This window comes from Clytia hemisphaerica, unplaced genomic scaffold (genome assembly GCF_902728285.1).
Source record: "Clytia hemisphaerica strain Z4C2 unplaced genomic scaffold, Clytia hemisphaerica genome assembly, whole genome shotgun sequence".
Classification (NCBI taxonomy): domain Eukaryota; kingdom Metazoa; phylum Cnidaria; class Hydrozoa; order Leptothecata; family Clytiidae; genus Clytia; species Clytia hemisphaerica.
Genome location: NW_027103768.1, coordinates 743197 through 760238, shown reverse-complemented (window position 1 = coordinate 760238; position 17042 = coordinate 743197). Strand labels below are relative to the sequence as shown.

The window sequence follows — 17042 nt, the reverse complement described above, 5'->3', positions numbered from 1 at the left end:
ATTTTGTATGTTTTGTTTTGACTTGAAAGCGCGACAATGTTTACATCACAACTCCCGCAATGTCCCTTTAAAACACAATTCCTGTGTAAATTTTAACAAGATCGGAGAAATTTTCAGTGTTATAACTGAGAATGATTTTTTTGGACTTTGTCGTAATTTCATTGGCTTGGGCGACCGTTCCTTTTGAAGATTTTTCAAACCCGAAACAGGTTTTTTCCAAATATACCACTATTTATTACATATACACTATTGTACCATTTTATTTGGATTATCCTACTCTCCTCCACCAAGTATTATCCCAACAGAAAAAATAACGCTTAGCTGTGGCCTCTAATTTAGGCTATTTTTCTCCCCAAAATTTTATCCGGACAATCAAATCAACGGCGCATCATAGCTTCGCTATTGGCAAGTTTAGAAAAAAATAAATTCATAACAACTTGGAAATATTGACTTCTAAATGTTTTTCTCCTTTAGCTCCAATTTTGAACTTTTTAGTCGAGGATGAGTGGGCAGGGGGGGGTGGTGTTGGTTCTTGAGGCAAGAAAGTACATGTGTAATCACTTAGAAGAGCTATCCAGCTGGTTTATTTATTCGCTGCAATAGAATTATTACTTTGCTTTCTGATCTGTTCTGATTAGTAGTTTGTGGGCGACGTTCTAACACAACTAACTCAACAAACTCATCTTTCACATCTTTTAATCTCTAAGCCGGAGCTTCCAGCGCAGCTGGTTTATCTGAATTTTCCTTTTCTCTCGCGCGCGCTGAATATTTAATTAGTGTTTACATTATTTGATTGACAGTTTTATTATAAGTAATAACCGACTAGTTTACTAGTCTAACCCTTGACCAAAATACAATAAAAAGCCGACCCTGTCTTTTTATTGTATTTTTATCGAGGGTCGGCTTTTTTCCAAGGGTCGAGGGTTGGCCTTTTACAAGGGTCAGGGTTGAGGTCGAGGTCGGGTTAATAGAGATTGCCCGATAGATTTTACTTTCAATCTAGCGTTTGTGTAAAAACCACGCGTTCTGGGGATGGGAAATAAAAGTGGCTTCGCAGTTCGAGAGTCTCGAGTCTAGAATTTCGGGCTTGGAAGTCAATGGTTGAAGATTCATCTCTAGCCCCTTCGGGGCTTTAAACTCAATGATTTACCCTATGACAAAAATTTTGCCAGCGACTACCAAGATGGTAGCCTAAGCAGCGTCGAACATTTTTGGATCTTATCGTTGGAATTGGAATTCCTACTGGTCAAGGTTTCAAACAACAAGCTGGTAAGTGTGATGGTATGGTTCGATTAGTTTTTATACTACTCTGCATTACTTTCGGGTATAAATTTCAACCAATGAGATTGCTGCATACTATGATGCTAATCTAATGGCTTTTTCGGCACTTCTTTGAGCTTCTTTGGCACCTTGGTTGAGGACCCTGCCGACGCACCGGACTGTCCGGTGTATTTGTCCGGTGGCAAAAAGTATCCTTTCGCTACACCGGACGCAATAAGTTCGGTGTCAGTCCGGTGTTGCATACAGGGAATTTTGGACGCCGGACATTTATGAAACAAAAAATTAAGAAACACCGGACGCACCGGACTGGTCATGTCCGGTGTTTTGATTGTCCGGTGGAAATAAATATCCTTCTCCGACACCGGACATACGACTTCCTTAAGTCCGGTGTAGAGATTGTCCGGTGGTAAAAAGAATTCTCATTTTACACCGGACTTTCGCGTGTCCGGTGTTCGTTAAGTCCGGTGCGTCGGCAGGGTCCTCTTGGTTGGTGCTTGGATGACAAGAGTGTGGTCACATACCACCAGCCACAGGCAGCCACAAGCGGGATTATACCCTAGTTAAGAGATATACTCTATTATAAGAGTTTTCTTCATTAGGAGATATCTTTCAGTGATCAAAGTTCTTCCGTCTCAGACGGATTTCCGTCTCACAGAAATTTTGTCAAAGTTTTCCGTCTCAGTTAGAAATGGTTATTTAGCAAGAAATAGTGATTTTACTCCCTGATAATTCCTTCAGAAAGAAATCTCGTATTAAAACTGTTTATGGCTGATATACATTTGTTTTCTAGTATTTATGGTAAGTTGGTAATTTGATAAAGATCTGTAAAGATCGAAATATCGTTTAAAAAAATATGTATCTTTTGTTTTGAAATTTCCTGATTCACACAACCTTGGCTTTTTATGTTTGATTTATGGTAAGTTGGTAAGCAAAAGTTATTTTGATCCACGAAATATTATAACAGTCATTTCTATTTATTTTTTAGAGTTAAATTACGAAAAAGTGATGAATATAAATTATATTAAATATCTACTAACGGAAGTTTGAAGAATGGATTCAGAAAAGTACATAGTGTTAGACAACGTGACATACAAAGTTTTAGAGCGTAAAGGAGAGCAATGCGACTTGGAAGGTACAGTAAAAAACAAATGGCGTTGGTGCTGGTTAGAGGAGAGAGACTTGGGACCGCACAAAGACTTTTTGTCAGATTACATCGTCAAGATAAATAAACCAGGCTATGCATATTGTACATATTGCAAAACGCCAATATCATACGGTTCTGCGGGTAAAAATAACCTTCGAAAACACGCACAGACTAAGGAAAAACATAAGAAGGAGAGAGAAGTTAGAGTTAGTAATACATCCCTTCCAGTATCATATTACGAGCCTGTAACGAACACTGATCAACAACCCACATGCCAATTGCCTTACGGAGCAGCCGATAATGTTCATGACAAAGAACTTTGCGACTCTGGAAAGGTTGTTGTGAAGAAACCCCTTGTAAGTCTTCTCGACCGGAAATGTAATATAGAAGCGTATATAGTATCGTTTATTTGTGAACACAATTTACCACTCTCGGTTGCTCCTCACTTAACACAATTATGCAAAGACTTGAGTGTAGATTCAAAAGCTCTGAATGCAGTAAATATCAGTGCGACTTCAGCAACTTACAAGATTGTGGATGGTCTTGGTGTTCATAAAAGAAGACAAATAATCAGTAATCTACGAAAATCACCTTTTTCCATTAACATTGATGAATGCACCGCATCAAGTGGTATGAAAGTCTTTACAATTCTTGTCTCATATTTTGATGAATCGATTGGTGAATGTGTTGTAGAACATTATTGCTCTTTCGAATGTATCAAAACCAATGCTGTAGAGTTGTTCGAAGGAATCTGTGATGTATTTGCCAAAGACCAAATTCCATTTGATAATCTGATTTCCGACCTCAGTGATTCAGCAGCTTACATGCGTGGTGTAAAAAGTGGAATCGAGAAAAGGTATGTCTTATGAAGGTGCATGTCTTATGAAGGTGTATGGTTTCGTCTTGTCTTAGTTTATTGATAATTTTCCTCTTGGTTGTTTGAAGAAAAAGTTAATCACGTCATTTTCGAGTAATTTATCTTATATGGCTAATCATTCAACTCTATTCAATACAGTATTTGTTTTAGACTATGCTTCATGTTTCATCTTTTTAGGCTCCGTGATAAGGCCCTGCATTTGCTTGATATTGACGGAGATTTATGCCACAAAGTTCACAATGCTGTTAAAGTGTTTTGCAAACCCTTCAAACAACACATTGAAAGTTTATGGCGTGATATTCACAATGACGTCAAGTTCAGTGCGGATATTAAGCAAGCTCTCCAACATATTTGTCTTATCATTGGTTCTGAATACCACAAGCCTAGCGAACCAGTTGCACATCGGTGGTTATCATCATATAATTCAACAACCCAAAATTATCCTATGTTTAGTGCACTCTGGTTGTTGTATTTCAGTTGGATGACCAAAGAAGATCGCCTTCTTTACAAAGATGAGAAAGAACTACTCACAGTTGATGCCAGCAAGGAAGGCAAACAAAATATCATTGAAATTCAAAGCACAATGCGAAAGAAAGGTCTAACTAAAAAAGGCAAGGAACGAAAACAACGCATCTTTGGAAAATTGATACATAGATGTGACATGACTAAGCTTGTGGCTGAATTCTATCAAGCAGTGCTTCCTTTGTTCAAATCTTTTGTCCTGATCTTTCAACAGAAGTCACCACAAGTGCATAGACTTCATAGCAGTATTTCCTCTGTCACTCGCGAATTCTTTGCATGTTTCATTGAGCACAGCACTATCAAAGGTATATCTATTCTTTTCCAAAATGGTTGATATCCTTAAAATGCATATCTCTAACTTCTTTTGACCCGGTTATCTAAATGATTTGATTTCACCAGTAAGATATTTTGGCAAATCAGTCTGTTTAAAGCTACTTTTAAGGGTTAGAAATTAAAGAATTGTGTTTAGGATTTGATTTCATGACATTCCCTAAAGAAAATGAATCGAATTCTTTTTAAAGGTCTCACCGGGTCAAAGCTTCAGAAAGTTGACGTGAAGGGAAATTTACGAAAAAGCAAGCACATCTATACAGGCACAATGACGAGAACGCTCGGTAAGAAATTAAAAGAAGAAAAAAAGATTGAGACTCTCAACGAATTCAAAGCATGTGTTAAGGAAGCCTACGTTGAAACAGCAATGTACATACAGAAGAACTTTCCATTATCTAATCGTGTTTTACAATGCTTGGCTGGGCTTGATCCTAACCACATCGTATCTGGAAAGTCTTACATTCACCTTAAAACCCTTTCCGACTTCTTTCCCACAATCCTTGGCAGCGAAGAAGATCGAGAATTGTATCTAAATGAAGTTTCCCGCATTCAATTGGACGATGGTCTTCCATCAACTACCAACGAAGCAGGAAAAGATATTCGTCTTGATCATTGGTGGAACAAGGTTTTTTTAACCAAGAAATACCCTGTTTTATCGAAAGTAGTGAAAGCTTGTCTGTCAATTTTTACCGGCCCTCAAGTGGAGTCATCTTTCAGCAAAATGAATGACATCATCGACCGCAAATCAAACCGCATGAATGTGGAAACTTACGATGGTATCATGACCGTAAAATACAGCTTACAGTCGAAATCTTCCTCTGAAATTTACCATCGCAAAGACCCCTTGTATGATCCCATCAACTCAAACGCCGTTTATTTTGTTCGCACTGCAAACGCAAGATATAAAACTCGAATCGCCAAAAAACGTAAAGAGAAGAGTGATTCCAATAAAGCTTTAGGGGCAAAGGTAAAATTAAATTTCAACAAGCGGCAACTGACAGTGACTTTATCTACAGTACAGCATGACAGTATGACTAACTGATTACCGACTGACATTTTACTGAATCGATGAATATGTTGAATAAGGAGATGACTACAATTAATAATTGTTAAGAATGACGTGATCAAAACTTTCAATTTTTCTCTGTACTGTTTTGCTTATTTTGAATGAGTTATTGTTTCATATTAGAAAATTCCAGTTGAAAGGAAGAAGCAAAGCGTGCACAAAGTTGTTGAAACCATTCGGGAAGAAATTTGTGAAAAGGTTAAGAAATCCATGAGATCGAAAACAAAGAAAAGTTCCACTGTAACAGCAGAATCTGTTTCAAATCCGAAAGAAACCGAGTCAGAAGTTTGCCAGCGAAAACGAAAGAAAAGCTCCACTGTAACAGCAGAATCTGTTTCAAATCCGAAAGAAACCGAGTCAGAAGTTTGCCAGCGAAAACGAAAGAAAAGTTCCACTGTAACAGCAGAATCTGTTTCAAATTCGAAAGAAACCGAGTCAGAAGTTTGCCAGCGAAAACGAAAGAAAAGTTCCACTGTAACAGCAGAATCTGTTTCAAATTCGAAAGAAACCGAGTCAGAAGTTTGCCAGCGAAAACGAAAGAAAAGCTCCACTGTAACAGCAGAATCTGTTTCAAATCCGAAAGAAACCGAGTCAGAAGTTTGCCAGCGAAAACGAAAGAAAAGTTCCACTCTAACAGCAGAATCTGTTTCAAATCCGAAAGAAACCGAGTCAGAAGTTTGCCAGCGAAAACGAAAGAAAAGTTCCACTGTAACAGCAGAATCTGTTTCAAATTCGAAAGAAACCGAGTCAGAAGTTTGCCAGCGAAAACGAAAGAAAAGTTCCACTGTAACAGCAGAATCTGTTTCAAATTCGAAAGAAACCGAGTCAGAAGTTTGCCAGCGAAAACGAAAGAAAAGCTCCACTGTAACAGCAGAATCTGTTTCAAATCCGAAAGAAACCGAGTCAGAAGTTTGCCAGCGAAAACGAAAGAAAAGTTCCACTCTAACAGCAGAATCTGTTTCAAATTCGAAAGAAACCGAGTCAGAAGTTTGCCAGCGAAAACGAAAGAAAAGTTCCACTGTAACAGCAGAATCTGTTTCAAATCCGAAAGAAACCGAGCTAGAAGTTTGCCAACAAAAACAAAAGATTAACCCTGGAAACAAATCTTCCCCTCAAAAGCAGCAAAAACAAACTTTAGTCTCTAGCTATTTCAAGTCCTTTTAAATCCAATTGCTTGTTCTTTATCCGCAACGAGGATCGTATTTTGTTTTGTTCACTCCATTTAAAATGTCTACGACAGGGCTGATTAGTTTCATAGTTTTTTTGTTTACTTAAATGCTAAACCGAAAAGTCTATCGCAAGTTGACAGTTTGAAATTATATAGGATGACGTTGCAGCCTCGTTTTTATCTTAACATTTCTATCAAATTGAGCATCTTCAAGTTTTGTATATACGCAATATGACGTTCATATCTACTTTTATATTTTGTTTTCTATTCATTTTACAGCGATTTAAGACATATTTTCGCTGTATGAAATTGTATAGGATGACGTTGCAGCCTCGTTTTCATCTTAACATTTCTATCAAAGTTTTAAAAATTTATATATACCTTGTATATACATAGTATAACGTTCATGTTTCAGCCTATTTTCGCTGTATAATAGGCATTTTAAGAACATTCTGAGTTGTTTTAATTAACGAATTTTAGTGCCATTTTAGCCAATCTAGGGGGTAAAAGATCTGAAAAATTTCTGGCCCTCGGCCCCAACCATGGTGGGGCCTGCGGGTGTCACTATATAACAAAATATCTCTGTTAGGAAATTTTCCGTCTCACAGAAAAAAACTGCTTTGACCACTGATCTTTACCTCAGTTAGGAGATTTTTTTTACTCTGCTGATTTTTGACCTTTCAATTATCTTGCGCATGTTTTTAACTTTATTTTTGATTTTGATTTGGCAGTCTAAACTTTTAAATTCCTATATCAGGATTAGAAACTAGGCTAGTCTTACCTCTTTTTAATATCTTTTCCTTTACAACAATACAGTGCTGACAAGTTGACACAACACATGTGTCCATACATATACAAGTAAAATCCCTGAGAGAAGTTTTTATAGAAATATGCAACAAAAACGAAAGTGGTCTTTTCTACTGATTGTTTCCCAGCGCTCCTTCACAGCTGTTTATCAAATTTCCACCAATGAGGTTGCCGCATTTCAAACGGGCCTTCTTTTTGGCACCCGTGGCCTTTCAATGCCTTGCCTTGCACGACGGGCGACTGTAAAATCCCACCCTTCATATATTTGTTTCAATCCTTGCTCTGTGGCCTAGCTTTTTTCTCATCTTCAATTTACTGAAAAAGCGGGAATTTGATGCGAGAGTTAGATGGTTAACAAAGTGCCGTAAAAAATCATTGAATAAAAGAAGAACTTAAATGTTAAAATCTTAAATATTTTAATTTTGAAGAATAGGTGCAAAAAAGTGAAACATGGAAAAGTTTCATTTTTCATTGCATTAATTGAAATGGGGGATTTGGGAAATTTTCCATGTTTAGTTTTTTGCACAAACCCCTGTAACTATGGGCGAGCACCCCGTTGCTAAGATGTTGGCTTGACAGTTACATCAATATGCCTTCTTACCTGTCTTTAAAAAATATAAATAAAACTAATCACGGAATAGGACGCGAAAAAAAAAGACATAAGTGTGAGAACAGAGTAATCAAACTCGTTAGAAAAAGTACAATTAGAAGTCATAAAAATCAACCTGAATAAATGCAATCGAAATTCCAGAGAACTTAATAATTCCCCAAACAACATTACATTACTATGTCAAACTCCCATCACATAGATTTTACAACTAGTCATAGCTTTCACTAAATGCCCACGCAGAAGATCATTTAATGCACTTAAAGCTTAAAGTAGTAAAAATAATCAGGAATAATTGATTGATTTAATTATTGAATGATTGATTAATTGATTGAGGCATATGCTTGAAAAAAAAATTTATATTCCATTAACACAATACTTGAAGAATTCATATACAATATAATATAATACAGCTTGATAATTTGATAAAATTTAAGGAAAAGCTTCTCAAAAATATATTTCAAAAATTATGGTATCATTAGCTTACTGGTTTTCACATCTCCTGTTTGTTTTTTTCTCCCAGTTTCTTTCTTACAACAATATATGTCATGATTACTATTCACAATAGACCTTTTCTGATAATGCCGCAGACATCTTAGATTGTAGGCAAAATATATAGCGGTGAATAAATCAACAAGGCAACCAATCAGAAATAGCTTGTTTTTTTTCATTGGCTGCTATATTTCAACATTTCTCTGTTGCTACTTTGCCTAATAAACAATAGTCAAGAGAATTTATCAGTAAAGTTCTGCGCCATCTTAAATTGGTTGAAATAGAAACCAATCCTAGTTAAGGCCAGGGCTCCACTTGCCTTGCGTACACTGTGATTGCACTTCTCAAGCAAAATCTTTTATGTTATGTTGTTGGTCAAAAGAAAAAGAAAGGAATGCCATTGTGCTTCATTCAGACGTACAGTCGAGAAAAGTTAAAATGCGCCTAAATTTCTTTTCAAGTGCATAGTACTTTTTCATGATGCAATCTTTTCTCCAAGCTGAAAGGATTGAATCCATTAAGATGATCGCAGCGCAGACAATGAAGAGACGTGCCTTCAGGAAGCTAGACTTTTTAAGTTTATAGCTAGCTATATACTTTCACTTTATGGTGTTTCTGTATGACTGCCTGTGTACCTAGTCTAACCACTGTTAAATGCCTTCGGGAAGGTCTCTCCTAACTTGGAAAGCCAGAAGTGGAGCTATTTCACCAAACCACTGGAGCGTAAGTTATTTAGGCTATCACAACTGCATGAAAAAGTTGAACGTGCGCATGTAAAGTTAAACGAGTAAACAAACTTTTTTCAGGTTTTTGAAATAGATTTACCACACTGAAAAAACATTAAAAACACTCTAAGTGAGGTAAATTATTTTGAAGACCAAAAGAAGTTTGTTTACATTGATTGACATTCAACATTCATTCAACTCAACCACGTTTGGATTCAACTTTACATATGCGTACATCATTCAACTTTTTTGTACTTTGCCGGTATCTTGTTTTACTAAGTTAAGAAGGACTTTCTCGAGTTACGACCATATATGATGGTATTTAAAGCTCAAGAAGCCCTATAAACAATAAAGGTAGTTATTGATAAAATAACAGACAAAAATAAATAAATTAGAGTTTGAACAAAAATATCAACTGTACCAGGCTTCGGCATATTGGGCGTGCGATCGCACGCGCACGCCTCCGCACACGCCTAAAAGCCTTTTAGGCGTGCAATTTATCACACGCCATAAATCATGAAAACCTAGCGAGGCGTGCGATCAATCGCACATGCAAAAAATTATTCTAGAAACATTTTTTCTGCTTGTTGAAAGAAGATCAAATATAATTTTCTACTTTAATCATAAGAACCAAATAGATGAAAGATAAACTTTCCTTTACTCTTTCAAACTGCTATATGTATACAAAATTTCTTATAAAAAAGTTACTCTAATGGATACACATCTTCTCTCTCCTCTTTCTCTCGTACTATGCTTTGGTCTTCAATAAACAAGCCTTTCTCAAAAATAACTTTTGCTGCACGATTTTTCCTCTCAAATCTTTTTCCTTCCCTCTCGCATGCTATGTTTATGAGGTCATTGGTTTATGACAATAAACTAGCTCTTCTTAAAAGTTACTTTTGCTGCATGATTCTTCTTTTCATTTGTTTTCCTAAAGTAAAGCATTCTCCTTCTTGATTATTCAGTGCTCTTTTGGTTTCTGTTTTTGTTTTTCAAATATGAAGATTGAATATACACTTTCTTCTTTCCTGTTGTCTAGTTTTTATGTAGATAAAAGAAAGATCATTCTTAGGAATTGTTCAAAAGTTTGTGCCTCATCATTGTTAATGATGTTTATAAAATAAAAGAAAAAAACGATCGCACGCGATAGCACGTCTAAAGAAAATGAGGCGTGCCATGATTCGCACGCCTAAATTACTAAAAATTACTATGTAGGCGTGCGATGATCACACGCCTTCTTTTTTCTTATGCCGAAGCCTGCTGTACATTTGAAAACTTGAGCAAATTTCTTTAAATAAAGATTCCGGAAAAAGAATTCAAATCATTGCTGAAGTGAACTTCTGACTAAATTAGAAACTAAATTTGACATACCAAATACTTTTTCCTGTCAATGAATCAGCTCATCATTAAGTTATCATTATAACCAGTCTGCCATTTTGTTTGTTTTGATTTGCACAAGTAATATTGTAATTTGTGTTATATCATACACCTGTTATAATTTGCATTTATAACACTCGCTTCAGCTTTTCAGTGGTAAATCAAAACTAATAACACGTAATATGCAATAATGGTAATAGCATATAATAACGTAATATGAAAATATTTACAACCGTCCTGGAAAAAAACCGAATATTTTACGGAAGAGACTAACTACGGGGATGCTTGCGCGACAACAAACAACAAAATTTCGAGATTCCAGTCCAATATCTATGCGTGAAGCTATGAGTGCCTCCTCGTCGCTGCGCTCCTGCGGGGGCAATTACGTCAGAGTAGACTACGCTTGCCACCGAAAAGGTTTATTTGGGAAGGGTAATTATATTTTAATGTTTACTTCTTTTTTAAAGATTTGCCGGGTTGGAAAAGTATGAATTTCTTTGTACATATTTTACCTACCCCAAATATTTAGGAGGCTGAGTTTTAAACGAATCGTCAAGTTGGAACGAACGATAAATGTATCAAGGTCTGTTTTATTTACCCCCTGGTGACTTAACAAAAGAGACTTAACTCGATGTTACAATCCAATTATTGAAAGTTTGTCCCGGGCTTTTTATAATGAGCGAGACATACGTTCTCTGATTACGCAATTTCTCTTTTTCACGTGAGTCAAATCGCGCGTCTTATTGGACTAGAGAAAGTGAAAGTGAAATCGCACGATCTAATTGGATGAAAAAATTATTGTGTGAACTGGGGCTGAATATAATTCTCATTTTAAATTCAAGATGGTGGCAAGAAAAGTGCGTCTTTTTGCTTTGGAAAAAATGTTGTAAATTCTGATTGATTTTAAGGTTTTTTCCTCTCTTCTCTCATTTACTTTGATTAGTATAGGCTTCTTCAATGTTTTGGGAAGGTAAGTTTATAAAAGTTATTTGTTTTTCGGTGTGACTCTAGCGTAGCTTTTCAAATTTCTGATAGATTTGATTTTCGCCCGCTTCATGGTTTGAAAATCCATTTTTCCAACGTTTTTTTTGCCGACCGACCGACTGACCGACTCGGTTTTTAGACCTAAAAACGACGCGAACACAAGTTATTTGTGATGCCCGCCTTATCTAGAGTACCGTCAACTGCTCTAATTTGGGACGGTTGGTTGAAACATGGGATTGTTGATATTTGGACTGTATTTTTATTTACTGTTAAATCACTTTGACAACAAATTTGTTTTGATACTTCCACCAAGTTTATCAACCACACTCTAGAAAAGCTGCATCTGACAAAAGTAATTAACCATTCACGTCATCTTTTAATGTCTTGCTCTCTCAAGAGGCTTTTATCTAACAGGCCGTGCGATGAGATGAATATATGTCAGCGAAAGCCTGGCTTCTATGATTTAGTGGGTGTACAAAAATCTACAAAAATCCATAAAATCTAGCGTCGTATTTTCAGATCTGTTAACTTTACGCACTTTACCACCCTGCGTAAAGTTAACAGATTGGAAAATATGACGCTAGATTTTATGGATCTTTGTAGATATATCTGTGTTGCAGAGCGCGCATACACTCGCACATGTTTCACTACAAAAATTTTGGTAGTCAGAGCATTGCAAAAGCGTCTCATCTAGTTGACGTCAAATAAAAATTCCTATCTCTAGATATAGGAATAATGGGAAGGTCGGAATTGCTGATTGAAACTAATATTCTTTGCTGATCAGAGAGAAAAACATCTTTTGTCTATCAGTAATTCTGGCCTTCCTATTATTCCTATTTATAAAGAAGGGTGTCAAAATTAGAAGAGGGATGTCAACATTAGACTAACTTATGGTACCTACTGGGTGGGTAAAAAAAATTTTTATTTTCAAATCTTTGAGGTACATTTTTCCATTCAATTGACCTGCTTGAATTTTTTTGTGAGTATTGTACATTTTATTTCCAAACATTTCTCAATATTTGGCAGAGTCACCTCAAATGAGTTTAAAGTTATCAACATTCTCGCAAGATCACTACTTTTTGTGTTGTTCACGGGAGCAATTAATTGACGTCTTACCTTTAACATTTTAGCTTTTCATTCAGCTGTAAAAACAGTTTTACAGTAAAGTGAAATTGAAGTTTGAGCGTTTTTTTCAAATTAAAGAGATTTTGGGAATCTTTTTGCAGTGTTATTGTAACATCTCAAGGTGTTCAAACCAATGTAAAGCATTTCTTAGCAAAACAAAATTTCATCAATTCGTTTCACTTCCATTATTTAATCGATCATATTATATTCTACAAGCTCTGTTATGCTTCTTTACCTTTTTAAGTAAAACACTTTAACTGAAAACCTAAGGATTTTGATGTACAAGAGGTAATAACATTGGTTCATTTATGCATCATTGACGATTTGAAAGTCTTTTTTTGTCGTTGCAATTGACGTTAAGAAATGGCTTGGTTGGAACTACAATCATGGTTGAAATATATTGAGAATTGCTGTTATTTTAACGTTTTTCAAGATTTAAAGTTCCAGCGAAAACATTAATTTTGGGCTATCTTATTAATTTAATCGAATATTTCAATTTGGGAGGGGTTGGCAGACTTTCAGGCTGTATTCTGAGCCCTATTGGACTATTTTTGACCTTTTGAATCCTCAGATCCAGATCTTAAGTCTAGCGTTAAAACTCTACCCTTCGAACCTACTTTAGAGCACTTACAAATATCGATTGTGGTTTCTTCCTGGGGAATTTCCCTTTTTTCTCAAATATTATGTCCTTGATTGTAGCTAGAATCTATCAAATATTGACCTTGGAACAAAACTTAACCTATGAAATGAAAAAATAATACCATTTTGATGTTTTAAAAGTAGCAAGACAAAATGAGAGGCTAAAACGAAGCGTACTTTGGTTTAATGTTCCATCAGGTTCCATACGAGAGAATTTAACTATCAAAATCTGTGAACAGTGAAAAATTGACGTAAGTCAGCGAAATGGTCATGAAGTCATTTTGAATGAACATACAAATAATTGTCTTCTATTCAAATCTTCATGGATTGAATCATGGTTAGTATACATAGTTAAATTTGCTCCTGTAACCATTGTATTAAACCTTTATCATCAATTACAATAGTAAAATTTTAGGTGTACACTGATTTAAAAAGATATAAAGTGAAATCATTTAAATAAAAAATATTTAAGAATCATACAAACATTGTAAATTTTCAATGTGACTTTGTAAGCCACTAAATTGTACTTACAATAAAAATTTTGTAATTTTTTACACCTACTGGTGTTATACTTTAATGATTGAATGCCAAAAACTTAAAAAATGTGAGACATAGAATTTCACCTATTCACCTATATTTCCCTTGTGTAAGCCACATTTTTGCCCACTTAACAAACTGTAAGCCACAAATCAGTGCAGCTAATGAAAAATTTAGCCTTTTTTTGCTGGCAATGCTGAAAAGAAAGTATATTTCTAACTGTTTCCATTTTTGAGAACTCAGCCTTCAAAATTTCTTGTTAGGGTAAGCCACATGACCAGTAAGCCACATTTTTTACCCACACTTCATTTGCTTTAACTCCCCTTTAAGTAAGCCACAAAAATTCGCCCTTTATGCAATGGGTAGCTAATTTGCTCTGCTTAACCATCAAAGCGATCCTAAGTGTAAGCCACATAATTTTCACAAGTTATGGTCAATTTAGTGGCTGACAGTAAAAATGTCACAAAACAAGGGGTTTATTTTTGATTGGGTTCGAATTTCTTATTAAACAATTGCATGGCAATTTTTTGATTGGGTAAAATAAAAAAATTGATATCCATTGATTCGTTGACAAAATTTTTGGTGCTTTCACAAGTGTTTGCGATTGAACAAAATAAAACAAAATAAATATTTCCCAGAGAGGGGGTGAATTTTTAGTTTTTCTTCTATTTCTTTGCCAATCCGGGGAGTCTTCTTTTCACATAAATTCCCATTTCTTGACAGAATCTTTGATTGGTTTGATTTAAAATATATATTTAGAAAAATTCAAAAAATAGAATAAACTGTATAATTTAAAAAAAATATTAGTCTCTTTTTATGTTTCTTTTTTATTTTATTTAGTATTTTCAACACTTGCTCTCCTTGAGGTCAGATCTCTGATCTTCACAATTATATAATTGTTTTAATGCTTGAGTTTTAATTTTTCAACATGACATTATGCCTAATATGCTTACATAACCATGATCTTGACCATCTTCGTTTCCTAAATATTCAAAAATATTTTGATCATTGATTACACAATTCTAGTTTTTGTCTCTAATGGTAATAATGATACTACAAATATAACACATGTATTTTTTAGACCAATAAATTAGTCTTTTGTATTTACTTTTAGATTTGAATATTTCGATGATTGCTGATAGAAATGAAAAAAAAGTAGCCCATAAAGCCATCATGGATAGAATTGCTTTGCAAAGGAGATTTTTGTATTTGAAAAGAATCTTCAAAGTACGCCATATGGACTTTGAGTTTGCAATCTGGCAAATGATATATTTATTTGTATCTCCAAAGAAAGTTTTTCGAAATTTTTCTTATCATCAAGAAACGAAGAGGCAATGGGCAAGAGATGATCCAGCTTTCTTGGTATTATTTAGTGGCTGGCTATTCTTTGCATCCATAATATTTTCAGTAGCGTTAAAACTGACCTTTTTGGAATTTGCGAAGCTCTTATTTTGGGTTATATTCATTGATTGCATTGGCTTTGGTCTGCTTGTTGCTGGTATCTTATCATTCATTGTTAATAAATATTTGAGATTTCCTGGAGGTGAGCGTCAAAAAGAAGAAGTGGAATTCGGTTACGCATTTGATGTCCATCTAAATGCTTTCTTCCCACTTTTGATTATTTTACATATCATCCAGTTGCTGTACACACCACTTGCCCACGTGTCTCCTTTCCTTGGCAGATTTTTTGGTAATTCTTTATGGCTGATTGCTTTCATTTATTATTTCTACATAACATTTCTTGGTTACAGTGCATTGCCGTTCTTAAAAGGCACTGTCATCATCCTCTGGCCTTTAATTGGAGTATTTATTTTTTATTTGATTTCATTGTTTCATCCTTCATTGACATTAAGTGCAATGATCATCAATTTTTACCACCACAGAGTTGCTGGTTGATATGTGCTGTTATTTCAATACAACAGTGTCACTTGTATTATGTTTATATACATCTTTTTTTTTGGTAGCAAAGTAACATTTTTAGCAAAACAAGTAACTAAAAATCTTCTCTCTTTTATAGTAAAACAAGTAACTAAAAGTTTTCTCTATTTAATTATCAGTTCTTGCCCCTTTTGAAATTGATCTTTTAGCGATCACATCATTTCAAAACGTTTAGACAGTTTTTTTCTATCAAGATTTGTCTTTGCGAATGTGAGAGTATAACTTTGTTACTTTTAGTTTACATTTTGTTGTTTTATTAGGAGGATAAAGCCTGGATAAGCCTGTTTATTTATTGTGCTTGTTTTGTATTCTTATGGTTTTTTATTATTAATTAATCTGAATTAATCTTTAATATTATATGTAGTAACTACCTTATTCTGGGTGTACAGTTGATATGAATCTAAGACGTTATTACTCTATACTGATGCAAAGTCTATCAAAGATTCTTATTAACTTTAAAAGCCTCTAGAATTAAAAAATCTAAAGCTTTCTTGAAGTCTTGAAATAATAATGTCTATTTTAATGTTTAGTGTATTCTTGCTTGTTGATGTACACTTTTATCAATATTCTTTAAGGGCTCTAACCATAGTGAATTTTTCATATTTGGCACGTACGAAATACAAATATCTGCCTGATGTAGCCCACAAAGCTTTGGCACACATTTTCTGTTAGGCCAACTATCCTCAAATCAGCTTCTTTGTTTCAAAATCTTGAAAATAGTGAATCAAATTTTTCATCCCAAATTTTCATTGAAAAAAAGTCACAACTTTTAATACCCATTTTAGAAAACTTTTTCCGAAAAATTTCATATAGTTCAATTCTTTGCAGACAATTAAAAAAATTCTAAATAAAAAAAATTAATTCCCCATTGAAACTTAGCACTTTTAATAAAAGAGGGGAAGATAACATTTAATCGATGTCTTTTAATCATTCATAACGTCATTTTTGTTATTAAATTCTTATTTACTCTTTACAACAGATTTGATTAATTAACAATTTATAGGGACAGTTTTTTGTTAAAAGTGTCAAGGAAACTAAATTAGAAGTTTTAATTTCAAATCCCAAATCCAATTTTTCGGGTATGGTCAGAGCCCTTATTCTAATTGTAGCTTTTGTTACGACTTATTTACATCCCTGTCTTTTTTTTATAAATTTGTTAATTTTTACCTTTTTTTCTTGTTCAGTAAATGGTTCTTTTAAAATAAAAGAAAATTGATTATACTTTATCGTTGAAATTTGATTCTCCTCTGTCGTTTAACTTTGTTTATTCTTTCTTAGAAATAAAAAAATCTTTTGTCATGTTTTATGTCTAAGCATGCTATAAGTGATACATAAGTTATGTTCAGGAAAGTACATTTTGCTCTGTTTGTTATGATATGACAGCTTTTATATTTGTGCAATATGAAATGCTTGATTTCACAAG

The 17042-nt window shown here is 34.5% G+C and overlaps 2 protein-coding genes across 2 annotated transcripts; both read left to right on the top strand.

Annotated features, from left to right (window-relative positions):
• The first annotated feature begins 1132 nt into the window (after positions 1–1132).
• LOC136805765 (protein unc-50 homolog A-like) lies at positions 1133–16859 on the top strand. Its single transcript, XM_067062314.1, has 2 exons — positions 1133–1269; positions 14796–16859. The coding sequence occupies exon 2, from the start codon at positions 14810–14812 to the stop codon at positions 15575–15577; it is 768 nt and encodes a 255-aa protein (XP_066918415.1). The 5' UTR covers positions 1133–1269; positions 14796–14809; the 3' UTR covers positions 15578–16859.
• LOC136805764 (uncharacterized) lies at positions 1896–7013 on the top strand. The gene is made up of 4 exons (XM_067062313.1): positions 1896–3281; positions 3480–4129; positions 4346–5121; positions 5344–7013. The coding sequence occupies exons 1-4, from the start codon at positions 2332–2334 to the stop codon at positions 6382–6384; spliced, it is 3417 nt and encodes a 1138-aa protein (XP_066918414.1). The 5' UTR covers positions 1896–2331; the 3' UTR covers positions 6385–7013.
• Positions 16860–17042: the final 183 nt, after the last annotated feature.